Source organism: Salmo salar, chromosome ssa06 (genome assembly GCF_905237065.1).
Source record: "Salmo salar chromosome ssa06, Ssal_v3.1, whole genome shotgun sequence".
Classification (NCBI taxonomy): domain Eukaryota; kingdom Metazoa; phylum Chordata; class Actinopteri; order Salmoniformes; family Salmonidae; genus Salmo; species Salmo salar.
In genome coordinates, this window is record NC_059447.1 from 43263775 (window position 1) to 43286676 (window position 22902).

The 22902-nt window shown below is 41.6% G+C and overlaps 1 protein-coding gene and 1 pseudogene across 1 annotated transcript in view; both read right to left on the minus strand.

The window, feature by feature from the left end:
• stx1b (syntaxin 1B) overlaps nucleotides 1-2448 on the minus strand; it is a 54645-nt gene extending 52197 nt beyond the window's left edge. The window contains exon 1 of the mRNA NM_001141022.1: nucleotides 2271-2448. Coding sequence (NP_001134494.1) covers nucleotides 2271-2300 — 30 coding nt within the window. The 5' untranslated portion in view covers nucleotides 2301-2448. The remainder of the gene's footprint in view (nucleotides 1-2270) is intronic.
• Nucleotides 2449-5450: 3002 nt separating this feature from the next.
• Nucleotides 5451-10173, minus strand: LOC106607416 (perforin-1-like; annotated as a pseudogene).
• Between the last annotated feature and the right edge of the window lie 12729 nt (nucleotides 10174-22902).

Consider the following 22902-nt stretch of genomic DNA (forward strand, 5'->3'; position numbering starts at 1 on the left):
AAGAAATCAATAACGTGTGTGTGTGTGTGTGTGTGTGTGTGTGTCTGTGTGTGTGTGTGTGTGTGTCTGTGTGTGTCAATGATAGAGAGCAATATTAATTTTATGAGTAAGGAATTCCAGTGATATCTCTGTAGCCTATAATGCTTAGAAATATGTTTTTGAATAAGAAACTGTGCCTTTTCAACCCCCAGAATGTGTCCCTTCTCAGCAACCCCTACCCCAATTATGTCCCTTCTCAGCAACCCCTACCCCAGTTTATAATCAATAACATTGGAACATATATTGTGCAGCAACGCACGCGCGCACCCTCAACCGAAGGTCTATCAGCCGATTCTTTGGCTTACACGGGAATAGTCGGTATAGACATGGTAAATATAGCCGGCCAATCTTTCGCTCAATCACACGTAGCACATTCGGTAAAACCCGTGCAGACACGGCTTGCTCAGAGTAGGACGATGTAGCGCGCCACGTATACGTCACTGTGATGTTGATGATTACATAAAACGTAATTATTACCCAATCATATAACATCTGTTGCCAGAATTACGTGATATTCTATCATTATAATATAACATTAACAATATTATTTCCATAGAGTTTAGACTGACGGTAGCGATTATTTATCCATTTCACTGCAGATGGCATAGATTATATCGGGAACGTGAGGGGCTTGGGTTGGGGATACAAAACCATAAATTACAGGTAAAGAAAGAACGAAAATCCGTCTCAGAGAGCAAGATAATCTACAAAAATGAGCACGTCTAATAAACGCTCTTATGGTTCGTTTGGACGCGAAAGCATCATAACCGAGATATTTTTGTAGCCTAGTCTCCTTGAATCTGCAGTGGGCAGTGAGGCAAGTGCCTAGTGTCTGACTGAGTATGGATCTTGCTGTGTTCAGCGTTTCAGTGGGAAGGCACAGGAGGCACAGAATTCATGCAAGGTGAATCCGCTGACCAGGGGCTATCTCAGGAACGGTGGCACAATCACAATCATGTGCTATAATGTTCACAGCCTGTATAGCCTGTATTGGCTCCACATTTTGATATAATAATCACACACAGGCACGCACGCACGCACACACACACACGCTATAGATATAGGTGCAGAGCGGCAGTGAGTCCAGGCGTTTCCTCGGATATTTTATTGATCTCCAGACGTTGGAGGTTGGGCTACGCCAAAAAAAGCCATGCATGCTTCGGGGCCTCATTTTGATTTGATTGCCTTGAGGATAGGAGACATTTGTTTTTCAATTAAACCTAGACAGACAAATTGCACAAATATATGACAGTGGCTATCCTTATGGCATATATCTAGTCACTGAATGTGTTGTAAACCAGTATGAATGTGGTTTTCCAATGCAGGGAAAAATTAAACCCTGGTGCAGATCCTGCCATAGCATGGTGTCGCCAAAGCGAACCCAATTGAACCCTATAGACGCATAGTTGGGAGAGAGCTAGAATTCTGTCCTCCTTGATCGAATTTGGGTCTAATACAAGCAATCATGTAAGCTATACCTTATTATAGAGGCCAGTTATAACAAAATGTACAATCTCAAAATATGACCCCCCACCCCCACCGTAGTTGGCCCCGTCCCACTCGTATAAAACGCTCTCTCCATCAACTATCTAGAAAAAGATACATCCGATGGGCTGAGGCAATTCTGAACAAATATTTAGTTCTACCAAGGGTTGAATAAAAATCCTTAACAGTGTTTGCAGGGATTGCTAGGCTAGGCGCACTATGGGCTAGGATAGCTTTCATCCACAGTATTTTACCACTGTTCTGGGTAGCTGTCCATCCAATAAGCAGTCATACGCTTATATTGATTTGGGTTATTTCTAGCAGTAGACTATCTATGGTAGATGAGTTTGTTTTATATGCTTGCCTGCCTGCAATGCTAATAGCCCTATACTATTTTCTCAAATCAATGCATTTTAACGGACCTTTAATAGAGAAGTCATATTTTTATCATGCTCACATTACGTGTATGATCATCAGTGCACGCATGCGGGCACCACTAGGCTATTGACACTGATGGGAAGACACATTCGAATGCGTAAAATATAAATTAATAGCCTAAAGATATCAGCCTCTGTATTTTTGGTAAGAACCGAAACCTCAGTGCACATATTTGTTATGTTTGCCGTGAGCTAGCGCTCAGCAAGGAGATGTCAGACGCTGACGCCCGATTGCGGTGAGGATTCGGAAGGGAGGAGAGAGTGGGACCAAGAGAGGAGGGCAGGAATGGTAGAAATATATAAGCTTACACTTCGTAGTTCTTGTGTACGATCCTTCATTGTTTCCCCGCCGTGCTGGCTAAAATATAATCGCCTGGGTTGTTCCGCCTCGTTGTCTTCTTATGTCTAAAGGTCCGACAATGTTATATTTTCTTCCAGTATTCAAATGAGGGGGTAGGCTCTGAGTCTCCCCTGTGCGCTACCTTCTCTGTCTTTTTTCCCTTTCTCTAGTCCCCCCTCTACCGTGCTTGTGCGTCCTCCTTGGCGGTGCAGTGTCGCCCCGCAGCGCGCTCCGACTCCAGCAAACGAATGCGATACGAGCGCGGTACTGATGCTGCAAAAAAAAAAGAATGAAAAAAGAAGCGATGCAGAGGGATGGAACTCTGTGCGCACGCGTGGTCTTCATCTCTATCACTTTACCTGCTACCCCTCCCCCTCCGCCCTTTTTTCCCTTCGGTGTCTATCCGCAGCGCGTAATCGGTCAGCGCCCCATGCCAATACAGTGAACTGTAGTTTGTTTTAGGTGAATTAAAATAATTTGGTGAAATTCAGTCCACAAGCAGAGACTGGGTAGGGCAACGGAAACCCCAGCCCCCCTTCCCAAAGGAGCGGTTTCCACAAGGGGCTCAGGGTGGTCTATAGTGGCAGGCAGAAGGGAGTGAGATAATCAGAGGATGAGGTGATGTTACCCCCATTAAACACGTTTTTTTTTATCGGAAGCCACCCACTTCAATGCACAAGAGCTCTGTGTATGAGCTGTCCACCACAATCCTGCAAACGCCATCATAATGACTGGAATAGAAAGAAGTCAGCTGTAGGTTAAAAGGCAATGTAGCCTAATGATTTAGAGAACTCAATATCAGACTTGACTTTCTGCTTTAATATTAGGCTACAGCAGACTGTTTTACTGACAGGCCTAGATTTTGAAAACCTTAACATAGTTGTATATATATATATATATAATTTTTTTTTTTACAGTTATTAGATTGTAATACATCTAGACCTGCATTATAATAGCCTATAACCCGAGGCAAATGCCATCAAAATTGTTTCAACATTTCAGATATTTTTGTTTAATTAAATTAGAATAGGCTACCATGTTAGATTGCTTTATAAGTTTACATCTTGATTCAAAGTTATCTTGTTGTATACTGTATTCAGGTGCCTTTCCCCCCAAACCAACAGGAGGAGTCATATTACTAAACACAACATTAATATTGTCTCCATTTCCTCACATGATGACTCAATTGATCAGAGTTGTGCACTCACATTCCATATTGACAGTATCCCTGAATGGCCCCTGACTGTTTGAGCATAGCCTACTGTAATGAATAATCAATAATAGCTCCTAACATTATTCAATGCCTGTATCCAAGGAAATGTATGGACTTCATGTCCTAATAATGCACGTTATATCCTCATTCACTGGAATCATTAGTCTAGCCCAGACGACCCAACCTGTCGCTTGGTATGGTCCAGTACGATCTGTAATACTTCTGTTTTAACTCTACAACCAATGTACAGTAACCGGTACTGAGGTTAGACTGAAGTTGTCAGGCTACCAATATTAAAATGGGAGAAATTCAAAAGGATAAACATATACTATCTACCAATTAATCAGTACCTATGTCATGCAGTGCCGTCATATATACAGTAAGATCGCTAATAAATTGGGCCGAGGTGCAGAGTCATTTCAAATAAGGATTTTATGATTGTGATGAACTCACGCTCTACTCTAATTTCCTTGGAAATGGCAGCATGCCCAGTGATGAAGCAACAGTCTTGTACTGTATAACCCACCTTGATGTCTTCCATTTAGCTAGCATAGAGTAGAAAGAAAAAAAGCAGCGATGAGGCAGGGTTAAAACACAGCCGATAGAGTGGGGGGTTCACCTCACTGAAAAGGGGGTATATCCTGAAGGAGACCCTGATAGTCATTACATGATACATACTGTATGCCTGATTCACACTATAGGGCTGACCTGAACTATACCCTGCTGGCTCTGACCATTTCTTTTCACATTGTTCTGCAGCGTTACAGTAACTATGGTGGATGCGTAACCAGTTCAGCCCAGTGCGGCTTGACTCGGCACAGTTTGGCTCAGCTCAGTTTGGCTGAGTAGTGTGAAATAGATACAGTAATGAAATCCCATTGTGCACATTGCTTGTTTTAACTGATGCCATCTGGGTAACCTGTTCTTATCACTTCTTAGAAGTTCCCAGCTGTCTTCACAAAACCAGGCCTGCTGAAAAGGACTCGGAGTTAAGGCCTACAATTGAAATAAAAAATACATGATCTAGAGGTGTCACGCCCTGACCTGAGAGATCCTTTTTATGTCTCTATTTAGGTTTGGTCAGGGTGTGATTTGGGTGGGCATTCTATGTCCTTTTTTCTATGTTTTTGTATTTCTTTGTTTTGGCCTGGTATGGCTCTAAATCAGGGACAGCTGTACATCGTTGTCGCTGATTGGGAGCCATACTTAGGCAGCCTGTTTTCCTTTGGGGTTTTGTGGGTAGTTGTTTTCTATCTTGTGTTTTTCACCTGACAGAACTGTTGGCTTTCGTTTTTGTTTAAGTGTTTCGTCATTTATAATAAATTATGACCACTTACCACGCTGCATCTTGGTCCCCTCTTTCAGACGATCGTTACAAGAGGTAGGTAAGTCAGAGATTATACATGTCGTATACACCACAAGTGCTCCCTTCAAAAAGTCATAAAAACATTTTAACTCCAGGAATTAATCTTGAGAGGTGATTATCCTTTTCCAAATAATCAGCCATTATAATTAGAATTCTAAACTGTCATCACCCAACCCTTGAATTTCATGTGAACGCATGATCTTATGTGGAGTTAATATGATAATATGTGGCAACATGTAAAGCAACATGTGATAACATGAAGCTGCACATGTGAAAACGTGATCACATGTGAAGTGTTCCAAAAACATGTTTTCACATGATTTCACGTGACATTTCATGTGAAATCATGTGATTGTACATGTGTGAAATATTTTTGTTTCTCTGTAAAGGAATACAGGGCCAAATCCTACTGTAACTTGATATTCATGAATAACTTGAATTCTCATGTCTACCATTGACCCCAATAACATGGTTTACATGAAAGTCTGGGTTAACACGTGTAAATTCAGCCCACAGGTAGGATTCAGCCCCAAAGTATCTAATTATTCAGTAGATAAATAATCCCTGGCACCATGATAGGCCTACTCAGTTTATTGAATGACAGTACAAGCAGAAAATAGAAAATTCAATTATCAAATGTAATTTTCATTAACAAAGTTTAAACATGTGAAAGGAAAGTAACATAATTACACCAAAAAAAGAATAAATACAGTGAAAACTAAATGTAAGTGACATGTAAGGCACATTTGCTTTCTCAGCTGTTGCCAAGTGTCATGTCAGTTGGGGAATGTGGTCATATTTCTGTTACCTTCGTCTAATGCAGAGGATGGGTCCCAAATGGCACCCTATTCCCTATATAGTGCACTACTTTTGACCAGAGCCCTATGGGCCCTGGTCTAAGGTAATGCACTATAAATGGAATAGGATGCCATTTGCAACCATCCAGAGTGATGCATCCAGAGTCAGTGGTCTCACCCACTTCATCTGGGTGGTAATGAATCAGCAAAAGCATTTGCGTAATGTTCCCCTTCAAGCAAGCCTCAAGTAGAGCTAAAATCCCTCCTTTCACATTACTTCGAAGAAGTTTTTTTTCATGTGTCACAGTTATACGAGTAATACTGAAACCCCAACTATTTGGATGTATCAGACATTACATAGATTGTAAAAAAAAAAAATAGGTCAATATTGAGAAATTATTTAGTTTTCTGACAGAAAGAAAAACGATACGAATGTAGTGGCAACCCTGAAGCAATGAATCATTTTATTGCCTTGGAAAGGAAAGACCGAGCTTCTCAACGCAAGCTAATTGGTTGACCTATAGATTTAATGAATATTTTTGAACTGATTTACCATTAGCCTCATGTAACAAAGGTGAAGCAAAGAGAAAACTGCAAAGGACCGTCTGGCTTGTCATGTGTTGTTGCGGCCTTATGCTCCACAGGGAGTGAAGAGGAGTAAATAGTCCTATGTGGCTCAGATGTCAAGAGCATTGGTTAGAGGGTTGTGGGTTTGATTCCCGCTGGAGGTCACATACTCTGAAATATATGCACTGTACTGTAAGTCCTTTTGGATAAAAGCATCTGCTAAATGGCATATTATTATATTATAATTAAGTAACTCATTTAACATGAAGGGCACCGGTCCTGTTCCGTTTACTGTGAGAACCCTGGAAGAGGGTGGGTAAGCATCTCTGTCTTTCTGTCCCAGTCATGGACATAACTCAGCCTACCCTGGGACCCAGGCGAGGGGGCATACTGATCACAGAAGGCTCCTTTAAGGCTGGGGCCGCAAACCACAGACAGGGACACATAAATCGTACCGTGTTTCAACTTGAAACTTTGGTTGACGTTCATGCCCCTTTGAGGGATTATGGAGCCCTTTCCTAGCAGGTCATCGTTCCATCTGTGGTCATGGTCCCACACCTCAAAGTTCAAGGCTCTGTTAGGGAACACAGAGAGTGGGTGAATGAGAGAGAGCACTCTAAGTAAGAGCAGTGGTAATACACAAAATATTCACAATGCTCGCTAAATGTATTTTTTTTCTAAATGTATTTTTTTTTTTTACTCTTACAAGGTTTTATAGAATTAGGCAGCATAATTACCAAACTGGAAACTACCCTGGAGATCCCACCGACAAAGACACAGAGAGCCCAAAACACCCTTAACATATGTCTTGCTGCTCCACTTATTCCTTTGTACAGGAAGCCTATACATAGTAACCCTCAAGAGACGGATATGACTATTTAACATAAAAATTGAAAAAAAACTCACTGTCTACTTTTCAAATCCACCGTTCCATACTGAATCCTGTAGTTCCAGTAGGGGAAGTCATTGTTCCAGATCACAGGAGTGGAACCGCCTTGCTTTCCGTAGAAGACCTTGACGTAGCCATCTGTCTTAGATAAGTTGTCGCCCCAGAGCCCCGTAGCTCGGACCACCGTCACATTCATCCTGGCCACGCCCGGTTTACCGGGGCAGCAGTTGGAGTCCACGTTCCTGTGACCGCTACACTTACAGATGCAGTCTTTGTTGCGTCTCCCCGTCTTGCAAGCAGAAGGGCAGGAGGTGGACACAGCGTACTTCTGGATGTAGTCTCTGATGGCATTGCGCAGGTTGGCCTTAAGGATGGGGTTGTCTCTGGCCAGGAAGTGCAAGGAGCTGAGCTGGTAAGAGACCCCACCAGGGACCTTCTTCAGGGACTTCAGCCAGGTTTTATAGCCAGACTTAATGTCAGGGTTGAAGAGGATGTCCACAACCTCAACGTTGCCGCCCTGCACTTCGGTGACGCGGTCCGAGAAGGTGGCTCCGAAGCTATGGCCTGTCTTCAGTTTTTTGCTCTGGGACTTGCAGTAATTGGTCTCGGCGCTGATCGTGACACCCTTGATGGTGCCACTGGCTTCCACCCCCAGACAGTTGCTGACAGAATGGAGGGAGAGGCTGCTCATGGCCATCTCACAGGTGCGTATGGCTGTGGTGGAGTGCACCCGGCCCCCCAAGTTCACCTTGCGGATGTAGTGGGTGCCATAGATGGAGATGAAGTGGCTGTAGGCAGGGCCGGTCTTGTGAGTGTACGTGCTGGGGAGGTTTTTTAGGGAGTCCTGAAACTCCTGGTTCAGGGGAGGTTGGGTTCAGAGGCGGAAGCTAAGGACAGGGAGAGAGGTATGTGGAATGAAAACAACTTCAACAACATGGAGAACACTGTTGTTTTCCGTATGCAATCTATATAAATTGCTGTTGGCTTTTTTTGCTTTAGACTGCATTAATTTACATGCTATGGCACTAAAATCAAAATCTTGACTCGCGTTTTAATATTTGCATTTGAATTCATGGCTGGTGAAAGAGAACTTGTCTTTGGTGGAGTGGTCTCTGGCGGACATGGCAGTTTTGGAGTGTGTACCTCCAACAGCAACCCCGGCAATGCCCTTGATGCCCAGGCCAACCTTCCAGCTGACGTTGGCAGAGTTAGCGGTCTCCTTCAGAACGGAGCTGCTCGACTCGTACATCTGGCTGCTGAGGCTCCGACGACACGTCACCTTTATGCGCCAGTCCAGTACGGAGAGCGGTAACTTCTGGACCTGGTTGTCCATCAGAGTGTTGGTGCACAGGGTGCAGTTACCGGCGTGCCCACCCACCATGAACTTCCGCACATCCACCACAAAGGCGCCGGAGGTCTGCATCTTGACGATGTCAAAACCATCTCCAGCCAGGTTGTGACCGGGGACGAACGGAGCCTTCTGGCAGTCGGTGAAGGAGCCAGTGTGGCAGCCGTGACACACAGGGAGGAGGAGGAGGAAGAGTAAAAGGTTGACAGTCATTGCAGGTGCTGGGAAGAGAGAGAATTGACAAATGTGGTATGACAAAGGCAGGGGATAGACAGAAAGAATTTAATGAGGGATTTTTAAAATAAAGTTATTATAAGATTTTGCAATTGCCATCCCAATGGGCAAAGACGTCACATCAACATCACAACAATGGGTATATTTACTACATTTGGGTGTAATATTAAAGGACAGAAATAAATAAAAAAACGTCTTAGGTCACTGAAATCCACATGGAAGTTCGTTCAGGCATTCCAAGATTTGTATTTCCCACATTGCCATGAAAAGGTCACTAAAGTTAATGAATTGGAAAACAATATAACATAGATCATACATTGTATATAAGAGGAGTTATTGATGCAAACATCTTGGATTCAGATCTAAATCCAAGCAAAGAAAACTGGTTGACATTTACTGGTGTCACGCCCTGACCTGAGAGAGCCTTTTTATGTCTCTATTTAAGTTTGGTCAGGGTGTGATTTGGGTGGGCATTCTATGTCCTTTTTTCTATGCTTTGTATTTCTTTGTTTTGGCCTGGTATGGCTCTCAATCAGGGACAGCTGTACATCGTTGTCACTGATTGGGAGCCATACTTAGGCAGCCTGTTTTCCTTTGGGGTTTTGTGGGTAGTTGTTTTCTGTCTTGTGTGTTCACCTGGCAGAACTGTTGGCTTTCGTTTTCTTGTTTTATTTAAAGTGTCATTAAAGTTAATATGAGCACTTACCACGCTGCATCTTGGTCCCCTCTGTCAGACGATTGTTACAAATGGGAAGATTTTGCTGTACATATGAGAGAATAATTTTGATTAAGTATATCTTTATAAAAAAAAAAGTAATTTGAGGAACAAATGAATTATTATTTGATTTACTGAGCCTCCATCATATCCTAAAGAGGACTTTTTACTAAAAAATAAATAACGATTTAGTAGTAGTATTGTTTTCTATCTCTCAATTTCTCCATACCGTGCAACAATTTTTACAGTATTCATACTCCACTGACTGAATGGCTCTCTCATTTGAACTGTCTTTGAGAATCCAAATAACTAAACCTTATATTAGGCAGTATGTCCTTTTGGACAATCGAGCTCTTTCAATTCTTTGGATTGTGAGTAGTTCTCTTACTGACTGTTGGAAATAGTCAAGTGAGTTAACAATAGTTCATGGGTTCACAATAGTGACTATATGACCATCATGTAGATGAAGAAAATAGAACTGAAATTCAGAATAACGTTACTTCATTTCGAATATGAACAGCAGGCTCTTTATATCAAGTGATGATTCATAAAATATGTACATTGAGTGGCAGGGAAACAACAATAGTGAGTTTTCTACAAGAGGAATGCAATCAAATTATTTGTACTCACCTTACACAGAGACGTTGGTATTTTGTGGTGAAATACGTTGGATAGGACAACAGTAAACATATGCGTATCTTTACATTCCAACATACAGTATGTCAAATGGGGAGTGGCTAACAGAGATATACCAATTTATGGAGTAGTCTGTGACAAACCAAACATCCAACTAAGCACAAACTCTCTCTCACACACACTTTCTCACAACCTCTCTAACACCCAAATATACCCATACACAAATACAAGGGACAGGCATACTTAATAAAAAAAAACGTTCACTTCACTGCTTTATTTAGCCTTATTTAGTTTGACAATTTCCCATTAACAGACCAGTAAAATAGTTCTGACACACACTCTGTCTTGTTCCCTCCAACTGCATATTTGTATGACAGTCCCAGCCCTCAACATTGAGAGTTAGATCAGGCCCTCGGTTTTTTATCTGATGAAAAATGAATGCTTAGAAGTATAAAACCAGATGTGCCAAATTTACATTAATGTTGCATCTTTCAAGATACCTTTGTAGTGTGCACATCAGTAACTGTTATTTTCCAATCCATTGCACTATGCACTATCGCTCCACCATTTCCTGGTTGCTAAAACTCTAGTAGTTCGCCAAATTTCAGTTTGTGACAAAATAAGCTGGTATAGTGTAGAGAATCACTGTACCATCTAAACCGTTGTGAAATATATTTAATGTAAACAAAAATATTATTATTTCAGCTGTTTGAATCTGATGTACAAAACAAGTAACAAAAACAAAACAGCATAGAAATAGTGCATATAGAACAGATCCACCGCTTCTTAGACTTGATTTCAAGTAGAATGATAAATCTATAAAGCACATTTCTATGTGAATTTGGTCAGGTCGCACAAAAAGTTGCATATTGGCACTTTAATGTTGTCTGAAGTGAACTTGGGTAAATATTGTAAACATTTTAGACAGATTGTCCTGTATGTATGACAAATGTATTCCAGCACATTGTTTAGTACGCACACACAAACATGTCATACAACTTTGTATTAAAATCTGTTACTATTATAATCTGTTACTATTATAAATGTGTTACATGAATTACGCAACTAACATACAGAAAATGTATTGAATATGGCTCTCAACATTGATTTCAGAAACAGGGTTTGTTGAGCAGCAGATAATTCCTTGAGTCATTTTCACTCCTGGTGCATTTCCCAATGAGTATTTACCCCAGTGTTTTACCCAAAAGGCTCAGACTTTTCTGTTTCCATCTACATGTGATGTCACCCGTGTCTCACTGGGCCATGGCTCCAGCGGACCTGCTCTATCTTGGAGCCAAGGCAAGGCTCTGGTTACTTTTTAGCTGGCTCCCGAGTGGCGCAGCAGTCTAAGGCACTGCATCTCTGTGCTAGAGGCATCACTACAGACCCTGGTTTGATTCCAGACTGTATCACAACCGGCCGTGATTGGGAGTCCCATAGGGCGGTGCACAAATGGCCCAGCGTCGTCCGGGTTAGTGTTTGGCCGGGGTAGGCCGTCATTGTAAATAAGAATTTGTTCTTAATTGACTTGCCTAGTTAAATAAAGGTTAAATAAAAAAGGACAAACGTTTACACCTTCTCACAAAGCAACAGTCTTGTGTGATGCAGTTGTTGATTCTGCTCGCCACAAGTCTTAAGGATCACACTCCTGATGGAACCAAAATAACACTAGCGCTACATTAACATAAAACACTGGCAGTCCACTGGTGTGGGGGTAAGTCTCAATGGAAAAGCACCATTAGTGATGGGGTACAACTTGTTTTCAGAGAAATAACATTTCCCTCGGCTCATTATAGCAGCTGTGATGCTGGTACAGTAGAGATAGGAGTTTTATTGTTAGATTCCAAAATGGTTGTTTTGTTTATTTAGTAGGCCTAGTTGTGTAGTTGTAGTAGTAGAAGTAGTAGTGGTAGTATTAGTTGTACTAGTAGTAGAAATGACTACAGCTGCCTTGGCCCTATACGGTTCTCTTTTTTTTTTTACTAATGACCTACCACTAGCTTTGAATAAAGCCTGTGTGTCTACAGTGAGGGAAAAAAGTATTTGATCCCCTGCTGATTTTGTACGTTTGCCCACTGACAAAGAAATGATCAGTCTATAATTTTAATGGTAGGTTTATTTGAACAGTGAGAGACAGAATAACAACAAAAAAATCCAGAAAAAATATAAAATTATTTGCATTTTAATGGGGGAAATAAGTATTTGACCCCTCTGCAAAACATGACTTAGTACTTGGTGGCAAAACCCTTGTTGGCAATCACAGAGGTCAGACGTTTCTTGTAGTTGGCCACCAGGTTTGCACACATCTCAGGAGGGATTTTGTCCCACTCCTCTTTGCAGATCTTCTCCAAGTCATTAAGGTTTCGAGGCTGACGTTTGGCAACTCGAACCTTCAGCTCCCTCCACAGATTTTCTAAAGGATTAAGGTCTGGAGACTGGCTAGGCCACTCCAGGACCTTAATTTGCTTCTTCTTGAGCCACACCTTTGTTGCCTTGGCCGTGTGTTTTGGGTCATTGTCATGCTGGAATACCCATCCACGACCCATTTTCAATGCCCTGGCTGAGGGAAGGAGGTTCTCACCCAAGATTTGACGGTACATGGCCCCGTCCATCGTCCCTTTGATGCGGTGAAGTTGTCCTGTCCCCTTGGCAGAAAAACACCGCCAAAGCATAATGTTTCCACCTCCATGTTTGACGGTGGGGGTGGTGTTCTTGGGGTCATAGGCAGCATTCCTCCTCCTCCAAACACGGCGAGTTGAGTTGATGCCAAAGAGCTCCATTTTGGTCTCATCTGACCACAACACTTTCACCCAGTTGTCCTCTGAATCATTCAGATGTTCATTGGCAAACTTCAGATGGGCATGTATATGTGCTTTCTTGAGCAGGGGGACCTTGCGGGCGCTGCAGGATTTCAGTCCTTCACGGCGTAGTGTGTTACCAATTGTTTTCTTGGTGACTATGGTCCCAGCTGCCTTGAGATCATTGACAAGATCCTCCCGTGTAGTTCTGGGCTGATTCCTCATCATTCTCATGATCATTGCAACTCCACGAGGTGAGATCTTGCATGGAGCCCCAGGCCAAGGGAGATTGACAGTTCTTCTGTGTTTCTTCCATTTGCGAATAATCGCACCAACTGTTGTCACCTTCTCACCAAGCTGCTTGGCGATGGTCTTGTAGCCCATTCCAGCCTTGTGTAGGTCTACAATCTTGTGCCTGACATCCTTGGAGAGCTCTTTGGTCTTGGCCATGGTGGAGAGTTTGGAATCTGATTGCTTGCTTCTGTGGACAGGTGTCTTTTACACAGGTAACAAACTGAGATTAGGAGCACTCCCTTTAAGAGTGTGCTCCTAATCTCAGCTCGTTACCTGTATAAAAGACACCTGGGAGCCAGAAATCTTTCTGATTGAGAGGGGGTCAAATACTTATTTTCCTCATTAAAATGCAAATCAATTTATAACATTTTTGACATGCATTTTTTTGGATTCTTTTGTTGTTATTCTGTCTCTCACTGTTCAAATAAACCTACCATTAAAATTATAGACTGATCATTTCTTTGTCAGTGGGCAAACATACAAAATCAGCAGGGGATCAAATACTTTTCCCCCTCACTGTATTTGTAAGAGTGTAACTGTGTGTGAGAATTTGCATGTGTGTGTGTACAGAGCAGCCTCAGAGGTGTTGAAAGGAAAGAAGACAAATAGATGACTCAGCAGAAAAGTTGGATAAAGTCACACCTCTTAAATGGCTCTGCCGAGACGGCACATTCTCTTATAACACAAAGAGGAACATAGTTCCCTTCTTTTTTATAGCAACTCAGTCAAAATAAGCTTCATCTGCTTGTCTTTACTTCTCACTTCACCCCAAAAAGTTGGTCAACGGACAAATTGCCTGCCAGCATGGTTTTTGCTGAGCATGCTGCAATAAGTGTTGCATGTTACTGTCTGCTTGGTCTGGTTTGAACGAGGGTGTGGGTTTCCATGTTTCCATGTCCGTCTACTGTAGTCTGTCTGTTGCAGTAGTGGTTATTCGTATGTAGCCTAGTAAAATGGGTTGTTCAACCCTTTAGTTGGGGGGGGGAAGCTTGTCAGGTTCTATGATGATACAAGACTGAGGATTGAAGACCTCAAAGACTTCCAAATGTACAGTATATAAGCTCAATTCAATTTCAGACCACAATGTTGTAAGCAATTCAAAATACGAACTACATATGCACCACAGCACTTGTCATGGAACTAATTAACGCTACATTTTTCACACAGGAGAATCCTCTAACCGTCTGAGCAGCTAGAGGAAATCACAGATACTTAGATGGCTTGAGATACGACCTCAGCAGATTTACAATAAATATGTATATTTATAAACGTACATATTTTTGTTAAATGTGCTGTAATTAAAGGTAAAGGATGTTTCATGTGAGGAATTGTACTTGGTTACAGATTAAACCGAGATCCGAATTTGACATGTAAGCACGCAGGCCTCTGAGAGATCAAATTATGTTCAGTCTAACCGGCAGGATGTGGAGGCGTAAGGGGACTGATGACAGACATGTAGATTTACTGTTTCAGTTTCAGGCGGAAGCCAAGCCATCAAACAATGTCACAGAATTCCAAAATAAAGGCCAGGGCCTGGTGCCCACTGCAGTACTTTACTGACAACTCAGCACTCTGCGCGAGACGCTGCGAAGACAATGAAACACACCAGGAATTGAATGAAAAAGTCCAGAATGAGACTTTTATTCTTAGTTCTTCAACATGGGTTCAGATCAGATAAATCCCTGATACTGCTATGATGATGTACTATTTCACATAGTCATGGCAGAAATGGGATGCTATAAAAAAAAAAAACCTTAGTCTCGTTGGATTTCTTCCAAAACGATGAGACAGCAAGCCAGGAGACGAGGGAGAATTGTATTGCCGTCTTCAGAAAGGGGATGAGAATGGGAGAATTCAAAACTGTTCATTTGTGACAGTGCAAGACGGAACAATGCCTTGCCTTTGCCTTGAAAATAACACTTCTCATGTGAATGGCTCAAAAAGAATGAGCTGAAATTTAAGATTTTTTTTTTTTAAAGCCCTATATCCGGCTAACAATTAGTGATTGTAAACACCAAATTAGGGCCTCAACATACTTGCCTAATCCCTTATCACCTCTCCACAGTATAGTTACAGGCCAGCTGGACCCACAATGCACTGCAACATGTTACGCTTAACTGACCATTGGGACAATTGTATGTGTGGGTGAAATGGTGTTATATTGTCCCATTACAGCTCCCTGGCACGCCTCCTTGGTCACAGTCATTCTTTCCATCCCTCCTCTCCTCCGGCCCTTCAAGTCAAAAGTCCACTGAGTCATAATGCTGCAGGCCCTGCTCCCCCTAGAGGCCAAAGAGGGCAAAGACATGCTCAGCCATGTACTAAAACTTTTGATTTCCAATTTAGATGGAAATTGTGGTGTCCATCTCATGTTTGATTAGCAAGGGCATTTTATCTGGGTTTTTATTTTTGGCAACTCACAGAAACAGAAGTTCTTGCTTCCTTAAAAGCTATTGACACCAGGAAGTCATTAGGGGCTGACAATTTGGACCCGTCTTTGCTTACGTATGCTGGCTCAGTAACACACATTTTTTATTTAACTTTAGTATCAGGAAATATTCCAAAAGTGTGGAAAGAAGCTTTTGTATTGCCACTCAACTCCACAAGGGTGGGGATCGTAGTGATCTCGATAATTATCGACCCATTTCCAGGCTCCCTTGTCTTGCGAAATTCCTAGAATCATTGGTCAACAAACAGCTACGTTATTATCTGTCTGTAAATGGTGTTCTTAATGTTAATCAATCCGGATTCAGACCTGAACATAGCACCACTACGGTAAACGATATTGCAAATGCCTTAGATGAAAGAAAGAATTGGGCTCCATGTTTGTAGACTTGTCAAAAGCTTTTGATACTGTAGACCATGTTATTCTGTTGAGTAAGCCGTCCCTGGTAGGGTTGGGTACTGATGCTTGCCGATGGTTTGATAATTATCTCAATGACAGAACTCCGGCCATCAAGGTAGATGGGGGTCAAATCTGAGTTCCTAGAATTACATAAAGGGGTGCCCCTTTCCTCGGCCCACTACTGTTGACAAACGATATAAATAACATTGGTAATGCTGTAAAAACAACATCTATTCATTTGTACGCAGATGATACAGTGTTGTATTCCATTGCTCCATCAGTTGGATAAGCCTTTTCAAATTTGAAATCAGATTTTTTAGCACTGCAGTGGTCACTATTGGACCTAAAGTTAGTGCTAAATGCAAACAAAACAAAATGCATGTTTTTTTTCTAGGTCCCATAACCCAGATTTAAATGAACTTGTAATGACTAGTTTGAACGTTACACAAATTGAGCGAGTTCCTTCCTACAAATTGTCTTTATCTGGTTTGAGAGAGAACTGTAATTAAAAACAAAACATGTCACTGAGCTGGTGAAGAAGGTGACGTTCAAGGTTGGTTTATTTTACAGAAGGAAGGAAATTGTCAATTTTGATTATGGGGATATTATCTATATGTATGCAGCAGCATCTGCACTTAAACCGCTAGATGTTGTTTTCCATTGTGCCCTGAGGTTTATTACTGGTAATGCTTATAGAACTCACCAATATGTTCTTATCAAAAAGTGGGTTGGGCCTCTTTGTATGTAAGGAGAGAGCAGCATTCTCTTGTGTTTTATTTACAAAGCACTCATGCAGAAATGTCCTTTGTATCTATCATCATTAATTCAATTTAGACTTAGAAATGACCAAACCCGGTCACCGGCTTGGATGACACAGGAGGCCCCTTCAGTCTCCATAGAGTTGGTTTTAATTTTTTCCCCCTTTATGAGGAACAACTCATAAAGGATCTCTGAAATGAGATGTTCTGGTCCCCCTTGGTCAGCTCAGAGAAATGATCAGAGACCTATGCTGATAAATGTGTCAGTTTTTCTTAATATGTTTGGTAATTTTGTATTATTGTATGTTGTACAGTGCATTCAGAAAATATTCAGACCCCTTCCCTTTTTCCACAATTTGTTACGTTACAGACTTATTCTAAAATTGATTAAAGAAATGTTTTTCCTCATCAATCTACACACAATACCCATTAATGACAAATCGAAAACAGGTTTTTTGACATTTTTGCAAATGTATTACAAATAAAAAAAAGAAATGCCTTATTTACATAAGTATTCAGACCTTTGCTATGAGACTCAGGTGCATTCTGTTTCCATTGAGCATATATTATTGAACCTCTATTTAACTAGGCATCCTTGAGATGTTTCTTCAACTTGATTTAGAGTCCACCTGCGGTAAATCCAATTGATTTGGAAAGGCACACACTTGTCTATATAAGATCCCACAGCTGACAGTGCATGTCAGAACAAAAACCAAGACATGTGGTCGAAGAAATTGTCCGCAGAGCTTCAAGACAGGGTTGTGTCAAGGAAGAGATCGGGGGAAGAGTACCAAAAAATTCTGCAGCATTGAAGGTCCCCAAGAACACAGTGGCCTCCATCATTCTTAAGCTGGAGTCTTATATCTCCCTCACTAACTTTAAGCATCAGCTGTCAGAGCAGCTTACCGATCAATGCACCTGTAAGCAGCCCATCTGTAAATAGCCCACCCAATTACCTCATCCCCATATTGTTATTTTTTATTATTTTTTCGTTTGCACCCCAGTATCTCTACTTGCACATTCGTCTTCTGCACATCTATCACTCCAGTGTTTAATTGCTAAATTGTAATTATTATTATGGCCTATTTATTGCCTTACCTTCCTAATCTTACTACATTTGCACACACTGTATATAGATTTTTCTATTGTGTTATTGACTGTACGTTTGTTTATCCCATGTGTAACTCTGTGTTTGTGTCGCACTGCTTTGCTTTATCTTGGCTAGGTTGCAGTTGTAAATGAGAACTTGTTCTCAGCTGGCCTACCTGGTTAAATAAAGGTTAAATAAAAAATACAATATATATTTTTTTTATATGGAAGAAGTTTGGAACCACCAAGACTCTTCTTAGAGCTGGGCGCCCAGCCAAACTGAGCAATCGAGGGAGAAGGGCCTTGGTTAGTGAGGTGACCAAGAATGGTCTGAAAGCCAAGCATCAAGTCTGGAGGAAACCTGGCACCATCCCTACGGTGACGCATGGTGGTGGCAGCATCATGCTGTGGGGATGTTTTCAGTGGCAGGGACTGGGAGACTAGTCAGGATTGAGGGAAAGATGAACAGAGAAAAGTACAGCCAGATCCGTGATGACAACCTGATCCAGAGCGCTCGGGACAAGTTTCTGAATGTCCTTGAGTGGCCCAGCCAGAGCCTGGACTTGAACCCGATCTAACATCTCTGGAGAGACCTGAAAATAACTGTGCAGCGACGCTCCCCATCCAACCTGACAGAGCGTCAGAAGATCTGCAGAGAAGAATGTGAGAAACTCCCAAATTACAGGCGTGCCATGCTTGTAGCGTCATACCCAAGAAGACTCAAGGTTGTAATCGCTACCAAAGGTGCTTCAACAAAGTACTGAGTAAAGGGTCTGAATACTTATGTAAATGTGATATTTCCGTTTTTTTATTTAACACATTTGCAAAAATGTCTACAAACCTGTTTTTACATTTACATTTACATTTAAGTCATTTAGCAGACGCTCTTATCCAGAGCGACGTACAAAATGGTGCATTCACCTTATGATATCCAGTGGAACAACCACTTTACAATAGTGCATCTAAATATTTTAAGGGGGGGGGTTAGAAGGATTACTTAATCCTATCCTAGGTATTCCTTAAAGAGGTGGGGTTTCAGGTGTCTCCGGAAGGTGGTGATTGACTCCGCTGTCCTGGCGTCGTGAGGGAGCTTATTCCACCATTGGGGTGCCAGAGCAGCGAACAGTTTTGACTGAGCTGAGCGGGAACTGTGCTTCCTCAGAGGTAGGGGGGCCAGCAGGCCAGTGGTGGATGAACGCAGTGCCCTTGTTTGGGTGTAGGGCCTGATCAGAGCCTGAAGGTATGGAGGTGCCGTTCCCTTCACAGCTCCGTAGGCAATCACCATGGTCTTGTAGCGGATGCGAGCTTCAACTGGAAGCCAGTGGAGAGAGCGGAGGAGCGGGGTGACGTGAGAGAACTTGGGAAGGTTGAACACCAGACGGGCTGCGGCGTTCTGGATGAGTTGTAGGGGTTTAATGGCACAGGCAGGGAGCCCAGCCAACAGCGAGTTGCAGTAATCCAGACGGGAGATGACAAGTGCCTGGATTAGGACCTGCGCCGCTTCCTGTGTGAGGCAGGGTCGTACTCTGCGAATGTTGTGGAGCATGAACCTACAGGATCGGGTCACCGCCTTGATGTTAGTGGAGAACGAAAGGGTGTTGTCCAGGATCACGCCAAGGTTCTTAGCACTCTGGGAGGAGGACACAAGGGAGTTGTCAACCGTGATGGCGAGATCATGGAACGGGCAGTCCTTCCCCGGGAGGAAGAGCAGCTCCGTCTTGCCGAGGTTCAGCTTGAGCTGGTGATCCGTCATCCACACTGATATGTCTGACAGACATGCAGAGATGCGATTCGCCGCCTGGTTATCAGAAGGGGGAAAGGAGAAGATTAATTGTGTGTCGTCTGCATAGCAATGATAGGAGAGACCATGTGAGGATATGACAGAGCCAAGTGACTTGGTGTATAGCGAGAATAGGAGAGGGCCTAGAACAGAGCCCTGGGGGACACCAGTGGTGAGAGCGCATGGTGCGGAGACAGATTCTCGCCACGCCACCTGGTAGGAGCGACCTGTCAGGTAGGACGCAATCCAAGCGTGGGCCGCGCCGGAGATGCCCAACTCGGAGAGGGTGGAGAGGAGGATCTGATGATTTTGCTTTGTCATTGTGGGGTATTGTCTGTAGATTGATGAGGAAAAAAACTACTTAATAAATTTTAGAATAAGGCTGTAATGTAACAAAATGTGGAAAAAGTCAAGTGGTCTGAATACTCTCCGAATGCACTGTATATACTGTATGTTTTGATGTATTTACACAGGGCTCATATGAAAATGAGACCATGACCTCTCTGTCAAAATCAAGGGAAAGTCAGTCAGTTGTACGACTGAATGCCTGAAATGAAGTGTCTTCCGCATTTAACCAAACCCCTCTGGTTTAATAATGCTAATATCTACAAGTGTTATGTTATAAAGGTGAATGTTTTCAAAACCGCGGGTATGTGGAGGATCTTAGATTGCTGCGATGACCCTGTCTCTCCCTGTTGAGGTTACAAGATTAACTGATGCCAGCCAGGAGATGCCAGCGCTACATTTAGCAGAATGATCCAGCGCATATGAGATAATGAAAAAGAAAAAAGAAAAAAACCACTCAGTCTTTGGCTGTGTCCTTTTTTGTATCCTCTAACTAAAACAGAGGTAGAGGCTTGGTAATGTACTGTATGTAGGCGATGTTCTTTCACTCACACAGAGAGTGGGCCTATTTAGAAAAACACTGCTACAGTGATGGTACTGCTTGTGTATCCATCACTGCACTTAATCCCCCAACATAACTGTACTAAAGACACATTGGCTTACGGTGTGTTTGTAGGTAACAGCGATAAATAATTATGTTTGGATGCGAGGGAGGCCATCCTACAGAGTTTTTGTAACTGTGAAGCCTGAAGCTAATTATAGTACAGTGTACGACAGGAACAGCTAAATCAATTCCTTGAGGGCTACAGTATGTATAGGCTGGAGGGAGCCTCCTCAGCTCTAAACAAGATAATTAGCTGTATCATTTGGTCAATAATTTGTTTGTTGTGAGTTTTACATCTCTGAAATAATTATAAATAATAAAGTTGAAGTATTAAACTATATTTGGCTTCAAAAATAGGGAAATCACAATAATAGCCTCACAGTCTTGCAAAAACAAATCGGCCTAAAAGTAGAACTTCAAAGAAGGCTCTGTAACACCCTTGACAGGACAACTGTGTAGATAATATTATGCAAATGTTTAAATATGTAAAGTAACCTCTATGCATGACAAGGAGTCAAATGTGATTATTTGACCTTGTGGTCACGCATTCACATCCATTTTCTAAGGATTCAGGAACATATGTAAAGCAACCTGCCTCTGCCAGTAAGAGGCGATAGCTACCCAAGCAATTTTTGTATTTTATTTTAATATATTGCAAATATACTTAAATATACAACAAATATATGATATACTAGAAAATTATAACTTAAGTATAATGTAGGTATACTATCATAAACCTTCCATATACTTGTTAAAAGTGTACTTTAAATCATTGTTTTTCAGTCTTTTAGTATACTATAAATATACCATCATCAACCTTCAATACACTTATTAAATGTGTACTTTTAAATTAATTGTTTTTCAGTCTTTAAGTTTACTTTATGTTCATTATCATTAAACTTACACACTCATTAAAATTGTGCTTACATTTCAAACACTTTAGTTGTCATTTAGTATTGTCATCAAAATACACTTGGAGTTGTTTTAAAGTTGAATCATTCATATTTTTTTAATGAAACACTGCAAGTACACTAAGTATACAGTGCCTTGTAAAAGTATTAATACCCCTTGGATTTCTTCACATTTTATTGTGTTGAAAAGTGGGGTTAAAATTGATTTCATTGTCATTTTTTTGTCAACAATTTACTCAAAATACTATTACCTCAAAGTAGAAGATTTAAAAAAAAAAAGATTAATACAAATTTGATAACTTATGCAATGTCTATATTTTAGTTTTCAGCCCCTTTGGTTAGGCAAGCCTAAATTAGTTCAGGAGAAGAATTTAGCTTAACAAATCACATATGTTAGATGCACAAAAATAATAGGGCTTGGCATGATTTTTAAATGACTAACACGTCTTCTGTTCCCCATACAGTACATACAACATCTATAAGGTCCCTCAGTCAAGTACTGAATTTCAAGCGCAGATTCAACTACAAAGACCAGGGAGCCTTTCAAAGCCTCATAAAGAAGGGCATTGATTGGTAGATGGGTAACAATATCAAATCAGACATTGAATATCTCTTTAAGCATTGTCAAGTTAATAATTATGCAAAACAAATAATTATGTTTGGGGCAAATCCAACACATCACTGAGGAACTGCCTCCTTGTTTTCAAGCATGGTAGTGGCTGCATCATGGTATGGGTATGCTTTACATCGGCAAATACTGGGGAGTTTTTCAGGATAAAAAAAAAATGTGATGGAGCTAAGCACAGGCAAAATCCTAGAGGAAAACCTGCTTCAGTCTGCTTTACACCAGACACTGAGAGAGGAATTCAACTTTCAGCAGGACAGTAACCTATAACACAAGGCCAAATCTACACTGGTCGCTACCAAGAAGACAGTGAATGTTCCTGAGTGGCCAAGTTACAGCTTTGACTTAAATCTGCTTGAGAATCTATGGCAAGATTTCAAATTGCTGTCTAGCCATGATACCCAACATTTTGACAGAGCTTGAAGAGTTATGAAAACAATAAGGTGCTAATACAGTGCCTTGCGAAAGTATTCGGCCCCCTTGAACTTTTCGACCTTTTGCCACATTTCAGGCTTCAAACATAAAGATATAAAACTAATTTTTTGTGAAGAATCAACAACAAGTGGGACACAATTATGAAGTCGAACGAAATTTATTGGATATTTAACTTTTTTAACAAATAAAAAACTGAAAAGTTGGCCGTGCAAAATTATTCAGCCCCTTTACTTTCAGTGCAGCAAACTCTCTCCAGAAGTTCAGTGAGGATCTCTGAATGATCCAATGTTGACCTAAATGACTAATGATGATAAATAGAATCCACCTGTGTGTAATCAAGTCTCCGTATAAA